Source organism: Python bivittatus, unplaced genomic scaffold, assembly GCF_059951505.1.
Source record: "Python bivittatus isolate LINGU-HERP-01145 unplaced genomic scaffold, Pbiv_v1 ctg000560_np1212, whole genome shotgun sequence".
Taxonomy (NCBI): domain Eukaryota; kingdom Metazoa; phylum Chordata; class Lepidosauria; order Squamata; family Pythonidae; genus Python; species Python bivittatus.
In genome coordinates, this window is record NW_028277083.1 from 4,966,895 (window position 1) to 4,987,270 (window position 20,376).

Here is a 20,376-nt window from a genome sequence, read left to right on the forward strand (position 1 = left end):
CTGCTAAGAAAAGCCCCCTCTGCTCTATTTATATTGCAATCAATTGAATGCAGACAGCTGTATCTTTTCCTTCCTATACTTTCGCACCTATTATTGGAGGGGAGGGACTTTTTTGAGAGAAAGGAACTCAGACTGATTATAATCTCTTATCAATTAACAATTGTACCATGTTAAACACCCAATGAGTTTGTTGAGACCTTCTGAGATAGCCTGAAACCTCTTGATGCGAGTTCAGTGTGTGAAGGTGCCTCTAATCTTGTGTGTGAAGTTGTCATGGCCTGTGATAGTGCGGTGGGTGTAAATGTGGGAGCGAAATAGACCTCTGGATTTTTGGTTCTGGTTCCCACGTTAGCCTCACTGTCCTGTTGTTTCTTGTGGCTTGTGAAAATCTGTTTCAGGTCTGACAGTTGTCAGAGACATCTACTTTCCCCAGGACACTCCATTACAGATCTCCAAGTAGCCATTCTGGGAAAAAAACGTTGCCAGCACAAGTCACCAAGAGATTGCTGAACTCGCATACATAAAAAGGATTCAGGTACTTGTAATCTGTCTCATTTATAACCTGCATTTATTAAAAGCTTATACCTTTTAATAAAATTAGTCTGCAAAGGGGCTATCAGAGTCCTTCTACTTTTTAGATCTGAGTGGATCCAGTAGTAAGCAACACTGGAAAGAAAGCTGTTTTGCTATCCTACTCAAATCCAACAGAGATCAAACAAAATAGGACTCCTGCAATGTTAGTTAATAGTTTCCCAAAGGGCAATTGCATTCTTCCCCCATATCCAACGTGAGGCAGCGTTAAAATACTAAAACCTTGTCTCTTGTTTGAAGTAGTTCAGTCCAGGAATCTATTAACTCAATTTACCACCTCCTTCTGCATAATTGGTTCATCTTTAACTCATTCTAATCAGTTGAAGTTGACTTACACAGCAGAGATTAATTGTAAATCAATGTACTTAGACAACACTATGCATCAGAGGAAGGTTGAGCAACTTTTATAGAACTTAAATGGAAGGCTTTAAAGAAATTAGCCTCTTTTGATCTTAAAGTGAGGATAATACAGTTGTTTCATGTATATTGGGTGCTTCAGAGAATGGATAATTAGAATTGGTTGCTCCTGAAGACTGGATGTTAACTCACATAGTTTGGGCTTGCTCTGTCATTGCCGTGTTTTGGGCTGAAATCCACAGGACTGATAACATAACCCTAGGTTCCTTGTTGTATGTTGTAAATGCATACGATTGTCTTGCTTGCATTCCCCAGGATATAGAATCTATCATGACATCAAGAATTGTGGCTTTTTCAGACATGATTGATGACATGCCATCAAGTTGGTGTCGATTCTTAGTGGCCACATAGATTTTCTCCATGACAATCTGTCCCTAACCTGGTCCTTCAGCTCTTCCAATGGTGCCCCCATCATCACTGTAACTGAGTCCCTCCACCTTGCTGCTGGTCGTCCTCTTCTTCTCTTTCTTTCCACCTTTTCCAACATCAGAACCTTCTCCAGAGAGCTGGGCCTTTGCATGGTGTGTCCAAAGGAGGATACTTTGAGCCTGGTCGTTTGCACCTCGAGTGAGAACTCTTGATTTGTTCGATGATCCATCAGCTTGTTTTCTTGGCTGTCCACGGTCTTCTCAGGAGTCTTCTCCAACACCAACATTCAAAGGCATCACTACTCTTCCTATTGTGCTTCTTCAAAGTCCAACTTTCATTTCCATAAAGGGTCACAGGAATGTCACGGCTTGCCCTATTATGATCTTTTTCACACGAGAGATGGGAAAATTAATTATTATATACTATTGGAAAGACAAATTTGGATATGATTTGCAGAATGATTTTCTAAATATGTATTGCTTCTCAACATTTGAATAAGTCTTTTTGTTTTTGGCAAGGAGGAAGGAGATAGATTTTTGAGCAGTTTCATCCCTTTTTTGGAGTTACGTTTCTGATCTAAATTTTCCCTCCCCCTTTACATTTAATATAATAGCACATTGTGAATACAGTTATGTGGATAGAATTTTTTTTTCTGTTAACCTGATGCAACAAAATAACTGGCTTTTTAAAAAATCTTAGAACTTTCTTATTTTTGGACATCGGTTCCTCCACTCCTGATGGGAAAGCTTGCACGTATTTGTATTACCCGAGGGATGAACATCTGCCTGCAACATACCTGGGTCCTGCCTGAAGGCAGGTCAGCTTTCTAGGCGAAAGATGTGTCTTCACCGTAAGCACAGCTTGACAGCTGAGGTCTTCATTCCTGTGATTTGTGCTTTACTTTTAAGCCTAATGCGTCTGGTAAAAATGTGGACTGGCTTAGGCGTGTGTACTGAAAACCACTTTTTAAGACAAAGCTTAAAAGCAAAGAGATTAATATCATTCAAACAAAACCTATTAAGCATTGCTTTCCTGTGAAACAAGAGCAGGACAAGACGTTCCTTAGCCAAGCTGCAGGTGTGGAGCCCCCTCCAAAAAGAGTTATTGTTCTTCTCCTTTCAATCTATATTATGGATATAAGACCTCCTCCTCCTCTTCTTCACCTCCTTCTCTCAATCTATATTATGGTTTTAAGACCTCTTCCTCCTCCTTCTCCTTCCCCCCATCACCTGTGGGAGTTTTTCTTCATACGCCTTTTGCGTTCAAAGATTTTGTGTACTCAGATTTGTCTTCTAGGCGTTTTCCTGTCACCATAAAGGTTAATATTTGCTTGGGGCACTTTGGAAAAATAAAAGAGTGCTTCCACACACCCTTTTTTGCTAGCTCCCGATTACAACCATTGTTGGGATTTTTATCCGGTGACATTTTATGGCCCTTGCAGTGAGTTGATGCGACTTTGTAAAAACCTTTGGACAGCTTTATCGTTCTGATACCAATAAAATTAAAATGTTCTGGGAGAGATCCACACGACGTTAAAGATGGGGTGTGAAGTGGCAGAAGAAATGGAAAGTTGGAAGGGAAAAGATGCTGGCTGAATGCTGCTTTCTAAATTACAAATTATTTTTGCAAGCCCACTTCTTAAAAAATCTTCTAAAAATGGACAAAAACGTATTTTAAGTAAGGAATAAATAAGTGGAGTCCTTGGGATTCTCTGAGCTTGGTGGTTTTCTTGCAGACGTTTCATTACCCAACTAGGCTGAAGCACTGAAGATGTTCCCTAGTCAGGTAACGAAACGTCTGCAAGAAAACCACCAAGCTCGGAGAATCCCAAGGACTCCACAGTTCAACCCTGAGCTACATATATTCTCTTCTATTGGAATAAACAAGTTACACTGAAAAAGAGAGAGCATGCGTGTGCATCAGAGAGAAGCAAATTCTTACTACACGAGTACCAAATATTGAATGATAATTTTAGGCAAGGCATCCACCCCAGAGAGAGGAAAATAGGCAGAAGATTGGTGACAATCTCTATTTCGAGTGCAATTGCAGTTTAAAACTTGTTTTGCAAAAAGATGAATCAGATTGCTTAAGTAGAGACACCCGGGGGAGGGGTTGTCAACCAATTCAAGAGCATGGCCATAATTACACCTGGCTAAAGTAGGACTGCCAAGTTTGTAGATAAGGCAGCTCAGTTGAGAGCCTGATATATAGAACAGATTGGAGTATCACGTAGGGGTGATGGTCTTATATGAATCTGGATTATGATATTAACGTTACATTATTATTTTATAGTAGTATTATACTTTGTACTATCCCATTCTATTATTATATTTTATTGTATCATGGATTTTGTGTGTTAGTTATTTGTTTCACCTTTGCTGATGTTTCTTATCCTTGTTGATATGGTTGTAAGACTAATCAATAAAGTTGAAGGTTGCTAAACCACAAACCTGGAATTCTTGGGCCAATTTTAAGCAATGAGGTTGTGCACATCTGAGACTTACCTCTCAGCTGTTACCAATAAGGCTTGTACCAAATTTTCTGGATTTCTTTCTGTTGTTCCTATTCACACTGAGGGAAAATACATTGCTTTAAATTTTGTGCATTAAAGAAGAAAATTTGGGTGAGATTTCATCCAATTCTCACTCCTCGCCATGAGGAAGTTCATCATTCTGGAGACAGTTGGCCATAAATGATCCAAGATTCCCAAAAGTTCAGCGTCCTCAGAATGTTTGCCCTGAAAGATACAATTTGTCAGACATTTCCACTGAGTTCCTCTGGAGCATTACTAAATTGCCATAAACAGATTAATGTCCAGAGAAGTCAACAGATCAGATTGCATTCCTTCATGTCTCTGCAAATTACAAAGATTAGGGATTAAGTCTGTCAGGGCTTGGTTGATGTTGATCGCTTCCCTGTGTCTTCTCATAATATTTATATATATTTACATAATATGTGTGTGTCCCAATTCTCTTCAGCTCTGTTTGGCTTCACAACTACTCCATGAGATGGGTTAGGCTGAGCAACCAAACTATTTGAAGATCCTCATGGCCATCCATGGATGTAGCTCCTATAAACCCTCACCATTTGTTGGTGTGGCTGATGGAAGTTGGAGTGAGCCAACATCTGGAGAAGTTACTTTTCCTTAAGGAAAGGTTACACTCTGAGCTCATTAAGTGAGAGTGGAACCCAAGTCTGATGCTCTAAATCAATGTTTCTCAACCTTGGCAACTTGAAGATGTGTGGACTTCAGCTCCCAGGATTCCCCAGTCAGCATGCTGGCTGGGGAATCCTGGGAGCTGAAGTCCACACATCTTCAAGTTGCCAAGGTTGAGAAACACTGCTCTAAACTGTTCATTATTTCCACCACCATTTGCAGTTGTTGAGAGGGCTGGGGAAGATGGGAATTGTAGCCCAACCCTTCCCCTCCCCCAGGAAGCATTTGGTTAGGAAGCCCTTGTTTCAGCACCACTCTTTCTTGCTACAACAACACTGTTAACTGCACTTCCACAATGTCTTTGGTCCAAAGGACCACATTTCAGACGCTCAGCCTGAAGCTGTGTTGAGAATCTAGAGTGGAAAATGTTTCTCCTAGTTTCATATTTTCCTTCTGAAGCAGCTCAAATCTCATGACCGGGAAATTAAGTTGGATCACGAAGTCTTGTTTGCATTACAACGAACGGTCATTTCTTTACAAACCCAGAAAAGCCTATTCCTCACGGTCCCTGCAAAAACATAATACAGATTCATAGTTCCAGCCAGTGGTTGTATAACCACCCAAGTGTTCTTTTCCATCCATTTACTATTGCAAGATCTAGAATAAGAGAGCCATCCAAACGACAAACGGGGAGCAGTGATAAGAGGTGATCTTTTTTTGCAGGTACTTCATTTAAAGCCCTTATTGAGGAACGGCATTGGGGTTTATGCCTTGCTACTGGTGAACCGTTTCTCCGTCAATGTCACCAAGGCAAAACAAGAAATATTACAAATCTTAAATCGCTACTTGCAATGTGAAGAGATGAACCCAGCTGATGCTGGAAAGCTAATCAGGGTCAGACTCGGGTAGTACATGGAGAAGACCACCAGGAAGTTCAATAGCTGTAGAATTGATTATGGGCCACCAAGTCGTTTTCAACTCCTAGCAGCCACACAGATTTTCTCCATGACAATCTGTCCCCAATCTGGTCCTTCAGATCTTCCAATGGTGGCCCCATTGCTCCTGTAACTGAACCCCTCCACCTTGCTGCTGGTCGTCCTCTTCTTCTCTTTCCTTCCACCTTTCCCAGCATTGCAATGGTATGGGGGGCACCTTTGAGAGACCTGAAAGACCAGGTTAGGGATAGATCGTCATGGGGAAAATCTGTCTATGTGGTCGCTAGGAGTCGAAAATGACTTGATGGCGCATAATCAATCATCAATGTAATCCTACATTTGTGAAAAGAGGGTTTAGCAGATATGTTCCCAGCAAGTTAGCCTGAAGAGTGGGGTGGGAAATCCAGAAGAGCTTTGAGTATCGAATGTGGACCTCCATGTTCATAACCAAGCAGTGGTGGTGGGACACATTTTAGAGCTCACCGAGTCTGCAGATGAAAAAGGCAGAGTGAGGTTTGTTTCAATACAAACAAGCATTGCCTGGCAGTCTTCGATCATGGAAGACCCTTGGCCTGTTTCCTCCCTCCACCCAGTCACATCAGAATTTGCTTGAAAATTACAGTCCAAATGCCAAGTGAAAGGAGCCGGGCTGGAGAATATGCTGAGAGATCTTACGAAATATATAGAATATTATCACAGCAAAGCCACATCTAAGGAGGCTAAAACCTCTTCCCATCAGAAGCAGTTTGAGTTTTAACCCCACAGGACGACGTTTTACCTGTCCAAATCCTCCCACCCACCCCTTCTCTGAACCTTTTAATTACATTTGCATCTCAGCTTTCTAGGCTCAACCCCAGAACAATGTAACTTGTTTTCTGCCCTCATTTGAGCACTAATCCTCTGGGTTATTGGGTATAATAACAATATAATATAATTGTGTAACTATAGCTGTTGCTCCAAAATCAAAGGCTCCCTGGGCCACGATGGTGTTTTTGTCTAACAAGCTGAACAAGCCATTGAAAAAAAATTGGATTTTTCCCACAGTGGAAGACTGGATTATAAAATTCTCTGAATTTGCGGAAACTGCGAAACTGACCAGTTTGGTCAGGGAAAAAACGACAAAGGCTTTTTTGAATGACTGGAAACCTTATCTGGACTTTTTGTTGAAAGAAGAAAAGACTGAATTGAGGATTTCTGGATTTGGGGATTAAAAAGGGTCAAAAAGGAAGGGGAAAGAATAAGATGGCCATTACTCGATAGAAAGAGCAGCAGATGGTGTAACTTTGTTTTCTTCTCTTTCCATTCCTCTTTTTTTTCTTTTTATTTTCTACGTTCTTTTCTTAATTTTTTTTGCTTGGTATACTGTTATTCTGTTGAAAAATTCTAATTAAAAATTATTACAAGAAAAAAATGGATTTTTATCTGAACTTCTGCAGATTACGATTTAATCTGTATTGATTCATGTTACAGACTGTGGTTGACTTATTTATGATATTATTATGCTGATCTTCATAATAGTATCGTAGGCCTTTTCTGAGACACATCAGGACAGCTGTTTTTCACCCTCTGCGCAAAAGGGGAGGAAAGAGGATGAAAAGCTGTCCATAAAACCATGTCTAACAGCCCCCGTGAAACAGGTCATCTTTACAACAGATGCCATAATTAAAAAAAAAAAAGACTAAAGAAGAAAAATAAGAAATGTGTGGGGCACCCAGTGGGGTGACCAGCGCCCAAGGCACCCTAAAGAGGCAAATTGGAAGGGAGTATTAATGATCTCCCCGCCTGCGGTCCAACGTCTGGACGGGGCATCCCAGCCCTTGTCCTGGTCACATCCAGGTTAGGAACGTGGAAGGTTAAGCGGGAAACCCCGCTCATTGTGGCTTGTTGCAAAAGGCTTCATTTAGGGAAAACCCATCCTTGCCCGGGTGCCCCGGCGAGGGGTGCAAGCATCCGTGAGCATCTCTGGACAGCGGCCGCTGGGCTTTCTCCGGCTGAGGGCCGGCCCAGCCCAGGCTGCCTTTCCGCTGAAACCACCATCGAACAAACCATCATCCGCGCCCGCCGCGCCAGCCCCGCCGGCGCCGAAGTATCAATTCTCCGCCAGCGTTCCAAAGGGGCGGGGCTGAGCTCAGCTCCCCGCTCGACTCGCTCGGCTCTCCCCTCCTTTGGCCCGGCTCGGCGCTCCGCTGCCAGAACTGGCTGGGCGCTGCCTTATTCCGGAAGTGGGGAGAACCGCGGTCGGAGCAGCGGCGCGGTTCGCCCGCCCGCCCGCCTCCGTCATGTCGACGATGGTTTTCGGGGCGAAGAGCTTCAAGCCGAAGCCGCCGGACAAAGGCGCCTTCCCCTTGGATCATTTCGGTGAGGGGAGAGTGCGCATGCGCGGCTCCTCCGCACGATCCAGAGACAGACGGGACTCCCAGAGCTAAGAACTCCCACCATAGAGAGGGAAAATCTAGAGCGTCGCCACCCTCCCCCTAGGGCGGGGTTTCTCAACCTCAGCCGCTTTAAGATGTGTGGACTTCAACTCCCAGAATTCCCTAGCCAGCATGGCTGGCTGGGGGTTTCTGGGAGTTGAAGTCCACACATCTTAGAGCGGCTGAGGTTGAAAAATATTGTTCTAGAGGATGGGGGGATCACTTTTTTCCCCCTAGCAGAAATTCTGGCTCTGTGCTGCTGCAATCTTTTCACAGCTGCCTTTCTCCCCACCCCTCGCCCTTCTGATGCATTGGGACTACCCCTTCCATAACTCCCAGCCTAAGATTGCTGAACAGAAGCTTCGAGCTTGCAAGTCCCATGCGTGTCAGTCCGATTAGATTTTCTCCCGAGTTAAACCTGATTCTAAAACTGGGTGCAGCCACTCATGCCAGTCACCTTCGGCAATTGGTCGCCTGCAGTCCCCAGACCTGTTGGACTGCAACCCCCATAATCCCCAGCCAGCGCTGGCTAGGAGGGATGGGAGCAGGCGCGGCCGGGAATCCAGGGGCGGGCTTTGCATGGAAGAGCAGAGTCAAAGGAGGGGTTCGCATACCAGGACGGGGGCCGTAATGTGGTTTGGGGTGAATGTGTTTGGTAAGCTACGGTTTGGGGTTTTGCATGCAGTGTGAAGTCAGCCAGTGGTGGCTTAGAGAACAAGCTGCGGTTTGCTTCCTGGTGAGCGAAATCCACCCATCCGAAGAAGCGACTCAACCCTGCCTGTTGCATAGGAACGGTGGGAAAATGGGCCGGTGCTTCTAAATTCTAGGATGGCCAGACGTCCGGCAAAAGGAGGACACGACCTCCTGTTGGTCCTCATGTCCTCTGTCCCCCAGGCGTAGCCTTAAAACCAAATCCAGTCTGGCTTTTTAAGTGTGACCAAGTAAGTTCATACACAGGTAGACCGAAGTCCTTTTTGTTTGCACTTTTTTGCTGACGTTTGTGTCGTGGACGCCAAGAAAGTTAAACAGTTTGTGGGTCCTCCTTTCCCCTGTTTGTCCTCCTTTCCGATTGTCGGTGTCCTCCTTTCCTGGTAAGCCGAAGTCTGAACGGAAAGTCATGGCGGGGTTGCTCTCTCTGCACCTGAACCAAGGAGGGCACGGAATTGTGGCGAGCACAGCCCAATCGGCCGTGCCAACGCCCTTCAGAAATTGGGTGCTGCGGCCTTTGGAGACGTTTATCCGGCCGCTGCTTCAGGGTTCGCAGTCCTGGAGCGAAGGCAGCTGCTTCGAGGTGTTAGGTTCTCTGAAGCGCTTTGGGGAAATTTCATCCTCAGCACTGCACCCCTTACGAATAAGGGGCGCCCCTCACCTTCCTTAAGACCTTTAGTTCAGCACATCTTGACGGACAAGCTTTTCTTCGTTAACAGCAGAGTGACCTCCAGATTTCCTGCAGGATCATTCTGCGGGAGCGAATGTCTTTCCTATAGCGTGCATCCTTTTTACAAACGGCTCTCAGCCTGTCTCTAGAATACCCTGTTCTTTTTGGGTACTCTTAATTCCAGGTGTGTTTTTTTTTCTTTCAAACAAAAACAAACAAAAAAGGTTTTTTTGGTTTTCTTGCACAGGTGAATGTACGGCTTTCAAAGAAAAATTCATGAAGTGTCTGCAGGCAAATCACTTTGAGAACGGATTGTGCAGACAGGAGTCGAAGGAATACTTAGAATGCCGAATGGAGAGGTGAGAACCACCTTTTCTGCAGAACCTCACTGAGGCTAAGGGATGTTTGGGTCACTTTGCAGGCGCCAGATTGGTGGTCAGGATTTGCTAAATTAGCTCTTCGAATGTCTGTTATCTGCAATCTTGAGATGAGAAGGAAGTTTTGTCTCGTTTTTGCTTTGGTTGGGGATAGAAGCTACAGGTAGTCCTCGCTTAACGACCATTTAGTGGCAGTTCAAAGTTACGACAGCCTCGGAAAAAGTGCTTTACAACCTGTACTCGCACTTATGACTGTTGCAAACTGTCACACCACCCCCTGCGGTCACATGATCGTGATTTGCGACCTTTTTTACAATGGTTATTAAGCATATCACAGCAGTTGTTAAGCAAATCACGTGGTCATTAAGTGAATCCTAGCAAAAAAATCCATTGGGGAAGCTGGGTTCACTTAACGACCACATGATTCTCTTAACGATGGCCTTGCTTAACCAGTTGTGGTTCTTAAGTGAGGACTACTTGTACTCCTTCTGCAAACTGTCCAGAGTCACTGTGAGTTGGGTGGCATATAAATTTGGTTACTACTACTACTACTAATTTAAAAAGCCAACATTACTTGAAGAAATGGAAAGCTGATTGTCTTAGCAAGCTAGGTTCTTTGGCCCCATGTGTTGTGTAGTTGCTGTCTTGTGAATCACTGCCTGCCAACTGTTAAGTGTATTTTTACTTCCAAAAGAACGAGAAATGTGCTAATTGAAAGGAACTGCTGGGGTTTGCAGGAAGCTAAATTCTCTGTCCCATACCACATACAGGAGCTTCTGTGTATGTTCCAGCGTTGTCACACGCACGCGTGGCACTAGTTATAATCCATTGGGGGAGGGGGTGTAACTGCTTTTAGAGAGACTGAATTATTTGGGATTGGAAACCATCGTGGCTAAGCTCGCGGCTTTCACGTCTAACAGCTGACACGTTTTTGTCTGATTTCTTCAAGGCAACTGATGGCCAAAGAGCCGCTGGAAAAACTGGGATTTAAAGACCTAAAGGAAGAGAAATCCGAAGGCCAACCCGAGACAGTGCAACCAAATCGCTCCTAACTCACGTTTCCCCCCAGAATCTGCAGTCCTACGTACCAGACATTGTTTTGCTTTTCATTTTAAGACAAAGTTATTCTTGAAAAACGTCACAGAAATTCACCAGATAACAGATTTGTACACATTCACTCAGAATGATGGCAGGTTTTGTTTTCCAGATGACCCCATACAGCTTTTGGGTGGTTTTTCCCTTAAAAAGGAAAAGAAGATTGCAGTGCCTTTGGGTAGTATGTTTGAACTCGTGTTGAAACTGGGATTAGGATATTAAAAACTTAAGCCATAATCCAAAGAGATGCTGTTGGATTTTTGTACCCTGGACTGGGTTGCTGTTAAAGGTTTAGCCTACTTTTTCTCTGTGTCCACCTGAGGAATGAGCTGTGCTGGACTCTGGCTGCAACAGAATGTGTATGGGGGTGTTTGTGTACAGGTGGTCCTCGTTTAGCGACTGTCTCATTCAGTGACCGTTCACAGGGACAGCGGTGATGAAAAAGTAAATTTGCAACCAGTCCTCGCATGAATGACCTTTGCAGGTCTGTAAAACAGTGCTTCTCAATCTCAGCAACTTTAAGATGTATGGGCTTCAACTCCGGCTAGGGAATTCTGGAAGTTGAAGTCCATACATCTTAAAGTTGCTGAGATTGAGAAACACTGCAGTAAAGCAAAGGAAAGCTGAAGGAAGACCATATGCACAGCTGCAGTTTCACTTAGTGACCGCCCTGCTTAATGACTGAGTTGCTGGTCCCAATTGTGGTCACTAAACGAGGACAACCTGGATTAAAGACATCTGCATCTGTGAAGCTGCAGGAACGTGTCTTGGGGTCTTTCAGGAGAAGCAGCCCTTTGCGAGATAAATACACTGCAGAAGCAGCTGTGGGGGGGAAAGGGGGGGCAGAACCCTTTCAGACCCACCAACAAGGCATTCTGAAACTATGCAGACCATCTCTGGTCGTTCCTGGGAAAATAAACAACATTTCTTCTTCTCCGCCTATTATGCGGAGAATCCGCTCAAGGCTATCACAGAATCTGCGACGGTGGGAAGAGTCCGGGCGTCACAATGGCTGCCTTTCAACAAGGACGTCTGCTTTGCTGTAACCTGTATAATAAATTAGGAGGAATAGCTAACCCCCTGTCCCGGGTCAGTCAGAAGGAGGGGAGAAGAAACCCAGATGCTCCAGCCGCCTCCTTTCTAACGCGCAAGAATAAGAGCAAATCGGGCGAACAGGCAAACACTTCTCAAAGAATTGGCAGCCGACCCGATCTGTTTTTCCCAGAAGGTGTCCAAGCACCCCCCACCCTCCACCCCCTGCTTTCCTCCTCCAGCGCAGCCACGAGGATGAAGTCAGAAACTCGGGCTGTCTTCCTAAACTAGCCAGGGTTAGTTGGGTCACCCCGTGGTTTTTGTGATCCTGTCTAATTTCCACACCTTTTAATTCAGAGCGGATTCGTTTTAAGGCTGGGGATACAGGAAGAAGGGGGAAATTTAGGAGGAAGGTGTCTCTAAATCTCCCCCCTCCCCTGCATTGTGGGTACTTTTGTGGCAATGCGGGTGCCAAGCCATGGTTAACCCCTAGATCAAATAAAGGGCGAGGGGGGGGGAATAATGCAAGTGAACAAGACAAGAAGTTGAATGTTGTTAAACAGAAATGTTTTGAAAAGTCAGATAAATTGCTGGTGTAGCAGTTGCATAAGGAATGGGGACCCCCCCCCAATTACTTCTGTTTGGGATGCAACCAAATGATGCTTCTGCGATGAAAGAGATGGTGGAGCCATTTGTTAATGCTTATTCCACATTACCCAGACGTCTGATGTGGAAAAAGATCGGAGAATATCAGAACAAACACATTACTTACAAAATGTACAGATTCAGAAAAACGAAGTCCCTAATCAGACAATTGCTGGAGACGAAACAATAGGAGCCTGCTGGAGCAATCCTCGGATTTATTCTCAATTTGGGGAGGGGGGGCAGGAAAAAGGATGAACTCACGTTGCATCCTGTTCTGTTTGCTCTTATGCCGGTTCAGAGAAGCACAACGATGCGAGCCAGGGAGAATTTTGTGGTCGGAGAATGCTGTTGGTGCCCTTCTCTGAATCGTCGATCAATTTCAGAGAAACAGACTCTCTCTCCCCCTCTCTCAGATAATTACACTCCCTGATCCCATTTCAATGGTTTCCAATAAGTTGGCAACACAGGAAGATCAATGGTGCGTTTAGATATCATGTGATTCATTTCCTGGACCAAGCATGGATTTGCAAAAGTCTAAGTTAGTCTTTGGTAGCTGACTACACCATTATGCATGTAAAATTATTTACCCGCATAAAACGATGTGCCAGTTTTATTTTACTGCTTGCCTGATTTATTATGTCGCATGCCACCCAGTGTCGGTCAGGACTGGGGGGATTGAAATTTTGTTCAGTGAATAAAATGGCCAATTCCGGGGGACATTTAAAAGTCCACTTGTTCTCTTATGCTGTAGCATCTGTCCTTCCTTTAAAAAAGAGAATAATTCTGTAGAATTTCACCTCACCCAGGAACATTTCCTTAAAAAGTGAATTTTAACACTCTTAAGGCAGCCCAATACGTTTTTATCTCCAGAACAAGCCTGTCGAGTTGACTGTTCAGACAACTCGCGTCACCTGCAGAGTTGTAAGTGTGAAATGTAGGTCAAAACGCAAGGACAGGACCGGACCACGTGTCCTAAACTCCATTGAGGAAATGTAAGTTAAAAATAGAAGAAGACATGGATTTAAATGTTGGTGGGCTTACTTGGAGCTGAGTCACTTTAACCACTTGTGCCTCAGTTTGCCTTTTTCCTTCTCCCTCCCCACTCCCTTCCCTTTCCTGCCAGTTCTTTTTAGATTGCAAGGGGGGGGGAGGTGAGTGGGATTTTTTCCTCCCTCCTGATATTCATCTGCTGTTCTGACCTTTTCTGCGGATACTCCATCTGCACTCACCCCTTTAATATCTGCACATAAAAGAAGAAAAAGGAGCAGATCCAGATTGCTTCCACTGGCCCAACCAGGACTACTGAGCGTGGGCTGTTAAGCCCGGTTCCCGGGGTACCAACCCAGGGCTTGCTTTGACCCCGGCTTGTCCCCTGGAGGGCCGGGGTCGCGGCGACGCCTCGCCCGCCCTGCCAGGCCCCGAAGCCTCAAGGCCGGCGCCGCTTCCCTGCCTGCCCGCCGCGCCGCTGCCTCCCCGGCGGGGAGGAGGCGCAGCAGCGCGGCCAGCGGGCGACGTTGGCAACCTGGCGCGCCGCGTCTCACCTGGCCGGCCGCGGGGCTCCCCGCGCCCGCCGGCCCGGCCCGCGGCGGCCGCCAGGGGTCGCGCTGGAGCCGGGCTGCTGCTCGCGGCGCGCCGGGCGGGCGGGCGGCGGAGTTGGGTTGGTTTTCTCCGTGCTCGCGGGCGGGCGGACGGACGGACGGGCGGGCGGGCGGGCGGCTGCTGCGGCTGCTGCTGGCCGGGGCTGGCGGCATGCGGAGCCGTCCCCCGCGCGCGGAGGCCTCCTCGTGCCCGTCGCCGTCGCCGTCGCCGCCGGCCGAGCAGCCCGGGCGGGGATGCTGAGCAGCGGCGCGGCGGAGGGACCCCGCCCGGCCCGCCCCCCCGGCTCCCGCGGGCCCCTCGCGGAGGGCGGGGGTCCTTCTGAATGAGGCAGCCCCCCGCCCGGCGGGGAGGCGCCCAGGAGACCCACGAGGGCGCGGACCCGGCGGGCGCCTCCCCCACGCGGCCCCCGGCGCCCCCCGCCATGGCGAAGGCGAGGAGCAAAGCGGCGCTGCTGGAGCTGCTCCGGAGAGACGGGAACGGCGGGTGCGCCGACTGCCAGGCCAGCGGTGAGCGGGGGGGGGGCGCGGGGGGCGCGGGGTCGTCTCCCCACCCGGGCAGGTGCAGCCGCTCCCGGGACCCGCTTTGCCTGCAGGGCGAAAAGCCCCCTGCCCCCGCTCTCCGTGGAAGGGCGGGGAGGGGGGCTGCGTGGGTCTTCCCTCCCCGAGCGGGGATTCTGGAGCAGCGCACGGAAGCGCCTCCTCTCCCCCCGGCCTCAGTTTCCCCACGCGCTGCTTCCCGGTTCACTTTTGCGGGAATGAAGAAAAGAGGGACCGGGGAGGGGTCCCCAAGGGGAGAGGGAGGGGGCGGAGGGATGACGGGGCAAAGCGCTCGCTGCCCCTCCCTGAGAACAGCAGGGGACCCCACCCTCCGCAGATCCTGGGGGGAGCCTGCCCCGGATTCATTTCCTCCCCATCAACTCAGCCAAAGTTGCCAACGTATGCGGGAAAAGGGGCTCCCCTGCCGCTTCTTGGGGCGCCGTGCCTTCCCCGGGAACTTGGCTCGGAAGAAGTGGGCAGGTGAAACTCTTCCCCCCCGACCCCCCGATCCCCCCGCCCCAGGCGCGGGGCGGCTGCTGCCAGCAGGGAAGCTGGCCGGGAGGCTCAGCCCCGGAGGCAGAGAGGAGACGGACCTGCCCCCTCCCCGGCCGGGACCTCTCCCCATCCTCCGCCCCCCCGCCCCGCCCGCCCGCCTTCTCCGGTGGCGTTGCGAATGCTGACGTCACGGCACATGCCAGGCGGCGGGGCTGCCAGCCGCGAACTGCAGTGCAGATCGGCCGCCGCGACGCCGGCTCCGGCGGGGGCTGCGGGCGGCTGGGAGTTGGCTCGCCTGGGGCGGGGGGCGCGGGGTCCTGCCAGGGAGGAAGGCGGGGCGAGCGGGCGGGGCCAGGCTGAAACCACCAGACCGTGAATAGCGGCTCGATCTGGCAGGCTGGTTTGCTTGCTCCGGAGGGGGGGGGAGAGGGGAAACCCAGGCCGCCCCCCCCCGCACGGTCGGGTGGGAGAGGTCTGCGGGGGCGAGGGGTCTCCCCCTCTTTGCAACCCCCTTACATGGAGGTGATGGGGCTGCGTGCACCACCTCCTTCTCAACTCGAAGGGCGTTTGGCTTCCTGGCGTGGGGGGTGTTTCTTCTGGGCAGCCCGATAAGGCAGCTGGGCCCGAGGTTTCCAAGGAACTTGTGCCGTATTCCTTCCCTCCCTTTTTTTTTTTCTGGGGGGGACGGAATTCAGCCCCAAATGCAGCCTGTGCAGGGTTACCTTGACGCTGCTGTTCTGCTCTGATCAGTAGTACAGCTGCAAACGAAGTCTCCCTTTTAAAAAAACGAATAGTATATGCCCCCCCACCCCATCTCTCTGCACACACACAGATACACACTAGTACTATTGCACAGGTTTTGTCTTTTAGGAAAGAGTGGGGGGGGGCACGGCGTGCTTTGCCTGCAGGGGATCCCAGTTTCAACAGCTGGATGGGAAAACACCTTTTTTAAAAAAAAAAAAAAAACCCTCATTACTGGATGGATCAGCAACTCACGCAATTCGCATGTGAATCTGTTCTTTGCACAGAATCATGAGGTCTAGAATCGGGCTTTATGTTTATGGGAGTGCAGCTTGGGGACACGGCATACTTTTTGCATGCAAAAAATGGTCCTAGGTTTTTTCCTGGCACTTCCAGGAAATGTGAGGAAAGAACCACGGAAACCTCTTCTCGATTACTGAGCATTGCGCTTCATGTTTGGCACCCAGATCCTCCTACCGTTGGATTTTAGCAGGGTGTGAAGGAAAGCGACAAGCAAAGTGGTCGCTAAGTGAAACTGTGACGGTGCTTGGGATCTGACCAGCTTTCCTTTGCTTCACAGACCTGTGAAGGTCGTAAATGTGAGGACTGGTTGCCAAGCTACTTTTTCATCACCGTCGTAACTGCGAGCACTCACTAAATGAGGCAGTCGCTAAGCAAGGTCTACCTGTATCTCATTTCCCACAGCTGCTGGATCCTGGAAAGTTCAAATGCAGGACATAAAGGTGGCCAGTGCATACACCCCCCATCACTCTTTCACTCTTCCTCCAGCAATGAGCATTTAGTGATAGACTGCCCCTGCAGCTGGAGGATTCCTGCTTTAGAGAATTCAGATCCTTTACAGACCCAGATATGACCCACCGAGCCCCTGCAAATCCATGGGGACTTTCTCTTTAGTTCTGTTGCTGATGGATAACGTGATCAAAGTTGTGACCTTGTTGAAGTTTGCGTTGCTGGTGAGGAGTTCATTTTGGTGAGCAGGAAAGTCACGGGTTGTCAGAGAGAATTCTTGATGTCATGGTAGCCCACGGGAATTTTTTAAGGAAGTAGAGGATTACGCCTGCTGCATCTCTGCATGAATACCTGTGCTTCCCTCCCCCCCCCCCGCTTTTAATTAGAGGAAGCGGGTTGTATTTTGTCGAGAAAATACAGAGGAAATAAAAGTTGCTTTTGGGAAGCTGGCAGGAGGCCTATAAACATTTCTGCTAAATAAATAACACAAATATTTTGTTGCAAGTCACTTGCATGTCAGGAGAGGAGAAAATGCGTCTTCCCCTGCAGGACGGGAAACCCATTTCGTTTTGCCCAGCGATCACATTTAGCAATCTTTGTGGCTTTTGAATCAATAAACAAGGGGCCAAGTGTGTTTCCACCGTGGAGTGAAGCAAGACGTTGGTTTTGCTGTAAGCGTCCTCGGCCGTAAACTCAGCAGAGCTGGCTCCAGCGTGGGAATGGGTGGGTAACCCGGACAGATCACCCTTCCTCTCCATCCTTGATGCCACTGAACCTGGCTAGCTTTCCAAAACCCCAGGGCCTCTTCATTTACGATCTATGGTGTCTGTTAAAAAGAAAAAAGGTGGAATTTCAGTAACTCTGGCCTTTATTTTGGTGTTTTTGACCCCCTGCCCCTTTGCAGACATCTCTGCCTTGCAGACGGGTTCGTGCCTCCAGTGCCACCATCAGTGTTAGCTCTTGATGGTCAGTAGACTATAAAGACTGTATCATAAACATCCCCCCAATTGAGAATAAGCAATGCCACGGTGGAGCTGCCAAAATCTTGCCTTGGAATTTATGTCCAAAGTTTGGCTTGCTTGTTAACCAAACCGGGATTGTACACCTGAGAAAGTCATAGAAAATGAGGAGGTCAAGATTTTGTGGGAGTTTCAAATACAGACCGCCAGGCCGCTGAAACACAACACATCAGACCTTGCCGTGATTGCACATTAAAAGAAAATGCAGTTCAGAAATGTAGCGACGCCAGGAGATAATCAGATGGACAAAGACAAAAATGAAAAAGTAATATAAATTTGCAAATTGCAGGTGAAGAGCTCTGGAAGAAAATAAGAACTATTACACTATATAATTGAAGTTTTTGGACATATACCAAAGGGGTTCACCAAAGTCTTCACTAAAACTTCCAAACTAAGTTTTTAATTGACTGGATTTGGCACCACTGACTTTGCCAATATATATATATTGAAACTTCATATATATTATAATACCATATGTATTATGATAATACCACCATGATTCTTAGGCTCTTGTTTAGAACCAAAATCACTGGAAAACCTCCATTCTAAAGTGTGATATTTGTTAGACATATAGACAGCAACAACAGATCAGGGTGGTTGGGATCACGCATCAAAATTTAGTATGATCTGAGAACTATCTTGGGTGTGGCAGTAAACTAGCAATGACATCATATATGACAGGATGGCGGTAAAGGTGCCAACTTCCTTTTCTCTCAGCTCCAGCGTTTTACCCACTTACGCTGCGATGCTTTTTTGTCTCTGTAGATCCAGACTGGGCTTCTCATACTTTGGGGGTGTTCATCTGCTTAAATTGTTCGGGGATCCACCACAACATCCCCCACATCAGCAAGGTGAAATCCGTCCGTATGGATGAATGGGACTCAGTGCAAGTCGAGGTAAGTCATTGTTAAAAGCAAGGAAATGCGGCCCGCCCAGGTTGGTTAAACGATTGCAGGAGATGGGTACAATGCAATTTATCCCTCAGCTGATTGAAGAGGATCTGCAGCAAAACGTTACGGGGTGAGAGAGTCCTGTCCTGTCTGCAGCCCTAACTGCAGCTTACGTCAGGACTACTTTCGTTGTAACAGCTGTAGTAGCAGAATCTTGCAAGTCTGAAGGTGCTTCCCTCTCCCTCCCTTTATCTTCATGTAAACTAGGGAGGGGCTTATCTGAGACGTTTTCTCAAGTTATTTTCTTGGCCCAGGCTCAAGCTCTGCTTATCTGACCGTTTCCTTGTTAGCGGCTTTTCCTCCCGTCCTTCGAGGCCATTCCCTATGCCCTCTCCATCTTCTCTTGCACCTTCCCTACCTGTGGCCAGTGAACCCTCTCTTCCCTTCCTCCTCTGTTGGTATTGTTTTTCATTCTGTAAGAGAGTAAAGGAGATGACCTTGATGGAGGTAAGTGAGATCTGTTACCAAAGTGATGAAGAGAAAATGTGTCTTAAACCCAAAACTTGCAGAAAAACATGAAAATGGCTCAGGCAGACACTTTCCTAATTCACATGAGTATAAGAGGGGGAGGAGGTCCAGCACAATCAGACTTGCAAGATTCTGTTACTATAACCAATCTTAATAAAAGTAGTTTTCCCGTGGAATTGATTTCTTGGTCTGATCTACATAGTAGGGCTGACAGCAATATAATGGGGCTCATATCTGAATGCCTGAAACAGAATGATTTTCACCGGCTGGAGGGTGGCTTTGAATGACCCCGTAGAGTTACTTGAAGATCACCATCAGGGATGTCTGCAGAGTGGTGCTAAGGCATGGATCAGGGAGGTTAAAAAAAATCAAGTAATTGAGAACTCACAGTGTCCATCTTGATCTTTTTTACAGTTGTACAGCCGCCCATCTTGTACCAAACTCTGGGCGGCTCACAACCAAGAGATAAAATTACATTTATTTACAATAAAAAATAGGAAAACAAAAGAAAAATCTAGTTTTCGGACTTGAGTGAAGAACAGATCACATTTTATCTGTCAGATTTATGCAGAAATAGTGAACATTCAAGGAGTTCACAAACTTTTAAGCACCGCTGTATATGCTGAAGCTAAGCAGACCATCAGATAGGTCTGTAATCGGAAGGGAGACTATCTAGAAACTTTTGGTCAACCGAATGAGTTAATAATGGACTTTTTAAAAAATGTGTTTGTTTGCAGTTCATGGCTTCCATGGGGAACACTGCCTCCAAAGCAAAATATGAATCAAAACTCCCACCATTTTATTATAAGCCAACTTTTTTGGACTGCCTGTAAGTACCCACTTTCTGCTCAAGCTTTCTGGGGAAAAGTCTCTTTCAGCAGCCGTAAGGCTCTTTCAGCAGATCTGTAATCTCCATCCCAATGCTTATTTCTGCTGTTTGGTTCTGTTTTTTTTTTTTTTTAAACTTCAATGAAACTTGAATTGGATTCTGACAATTGATTCAAAACGCTTGGAAAGTCATCATCCTTGACGCAGCTTGGAAGCGTGCCCCGCCTAAGATTGTAATTGAATAATTTCTCAGCTCGTGCATGTTATAGATGAAAACAATCACTTTGCTTTGCTTTCTTTTTTGTGTTAGTTAACTATTGCATTGTTTTTGGTTATGAAAAAAGAAGGGTTAAACTAGTTTGTGGAAGAAGAAAATGCATGTTTATACGTGAAGGGGACAAAACATGAATTATGGAATTTATCACATGCCGATTGACCTTATAATGCTAGATTAGGTGACTCATACAACTAGTAAGTTCCATGAGATGTGAAAAAACTAGAAACACTTGAGACTCTTTCTTCTTTTCCAGTATTTTTGGACTCTTTCGCCTTTCCTCCTTGTTTTCTACATTTGTCTCGG

The 20,376-nt window shown here is 47.2% G+C and overlaps 2 protein-coding genes and 1 long non-coding RNA gene across 3 annotated transcripts in view; 2 read left to right on the plus strand and 1 right to left on the minus strand.

Annotated features, from left to right (window-relative positions):
* Nucleotides 1-879: 879 nt before the first annotated feature.
* Nucleotides 880-4,601, minus strand: LOC148214810 (uncharacterized). The gene is made up of 3 exons (XR_015797407.1): nucleotides 3,882-4,601; nucleotides 2,174-2,295; nucleotides 880-1,760 (listed from the first exon to the last, which is right to left on the minus strand). It is a non-coding gene; the product is annotated as an uncharacterized LOC148214810 (long non-coding RNA).
* A 3,070-nt stretch (nucleotides 4,602-7,671) lies between these two features.
* COX19 (cytochrome c oxidase assembly factor COX19) lies at nucleotides 7,672-10,970 on the plus strand. The gene is made up of 3 exons (XM_007443797.4): nucleotides 7,672-7,827; nucleotides 9,509-9,620; nucleotides 10,588-10,970. Exons 1-3 carry the CDS (start codon nucleotides 7,749-7,751, stop codon nucleotides 10,688-10,690), a joined length of 294 nt encoding a protein of 97 aa, XP_007443859.2. The 5' UTR covers nucleotides 7,672-7,748; the 3' UTR covers nucleotides 10,691-10,970.
* Nucleotides 10,971-14,100: 3,130 nt separating this feature from the next.
* The window catches only part of ADAP1 (ArfGAP with dual PH domains 1), a 30,316-nt gene continuing 24,040 nt past the window's right edge, over nucleotides 14,101-20,376 (plus strand). The window contains exons 1-3 of the mRNA XM_088148036.1: nucleotides 14,101-14,515; nucleotides 18,316-18,446; nucleotides 19,706-19,797. Of these exons, the coding sequence (XP_088004162.1) occupies nucleotides 14,332-14,515; nucleotides 18,316-18,446; nucleotides 19,706-19,797 (407 nt within the window). The 5' untranslated portion in view covers nucleotides 14,101-14,331. The remainder of the gene's footprint in view (nucleotides 14,516-18,315; nucleotides 18,447-19,705; nucleotides 19,798-20,376) is intronic.

Coding starts and splice junctions, on each gene's coding strand:
- COX19 (XM_007443797.4), top strand. CDS start 7,749: ATGTCGACGATGGTTTTCGGGGCGAAGAGCTTCAAGCCGAAGCCGCCG. Junction 7,828..9,508: donor CTTCCCCTTGGATCATTTCG/GTGAGGGGAGAG, acceptor TTTCTTGCACAG/GTGAATGTACGGCTTTCAAA. Junction 9,621..10,587: donor TTAGAATGCCGAATGGAGAG/GTGAGAACCACC, acceptor GATTTCTTCAAG/GCAACTGATGGCCAAAGAGC.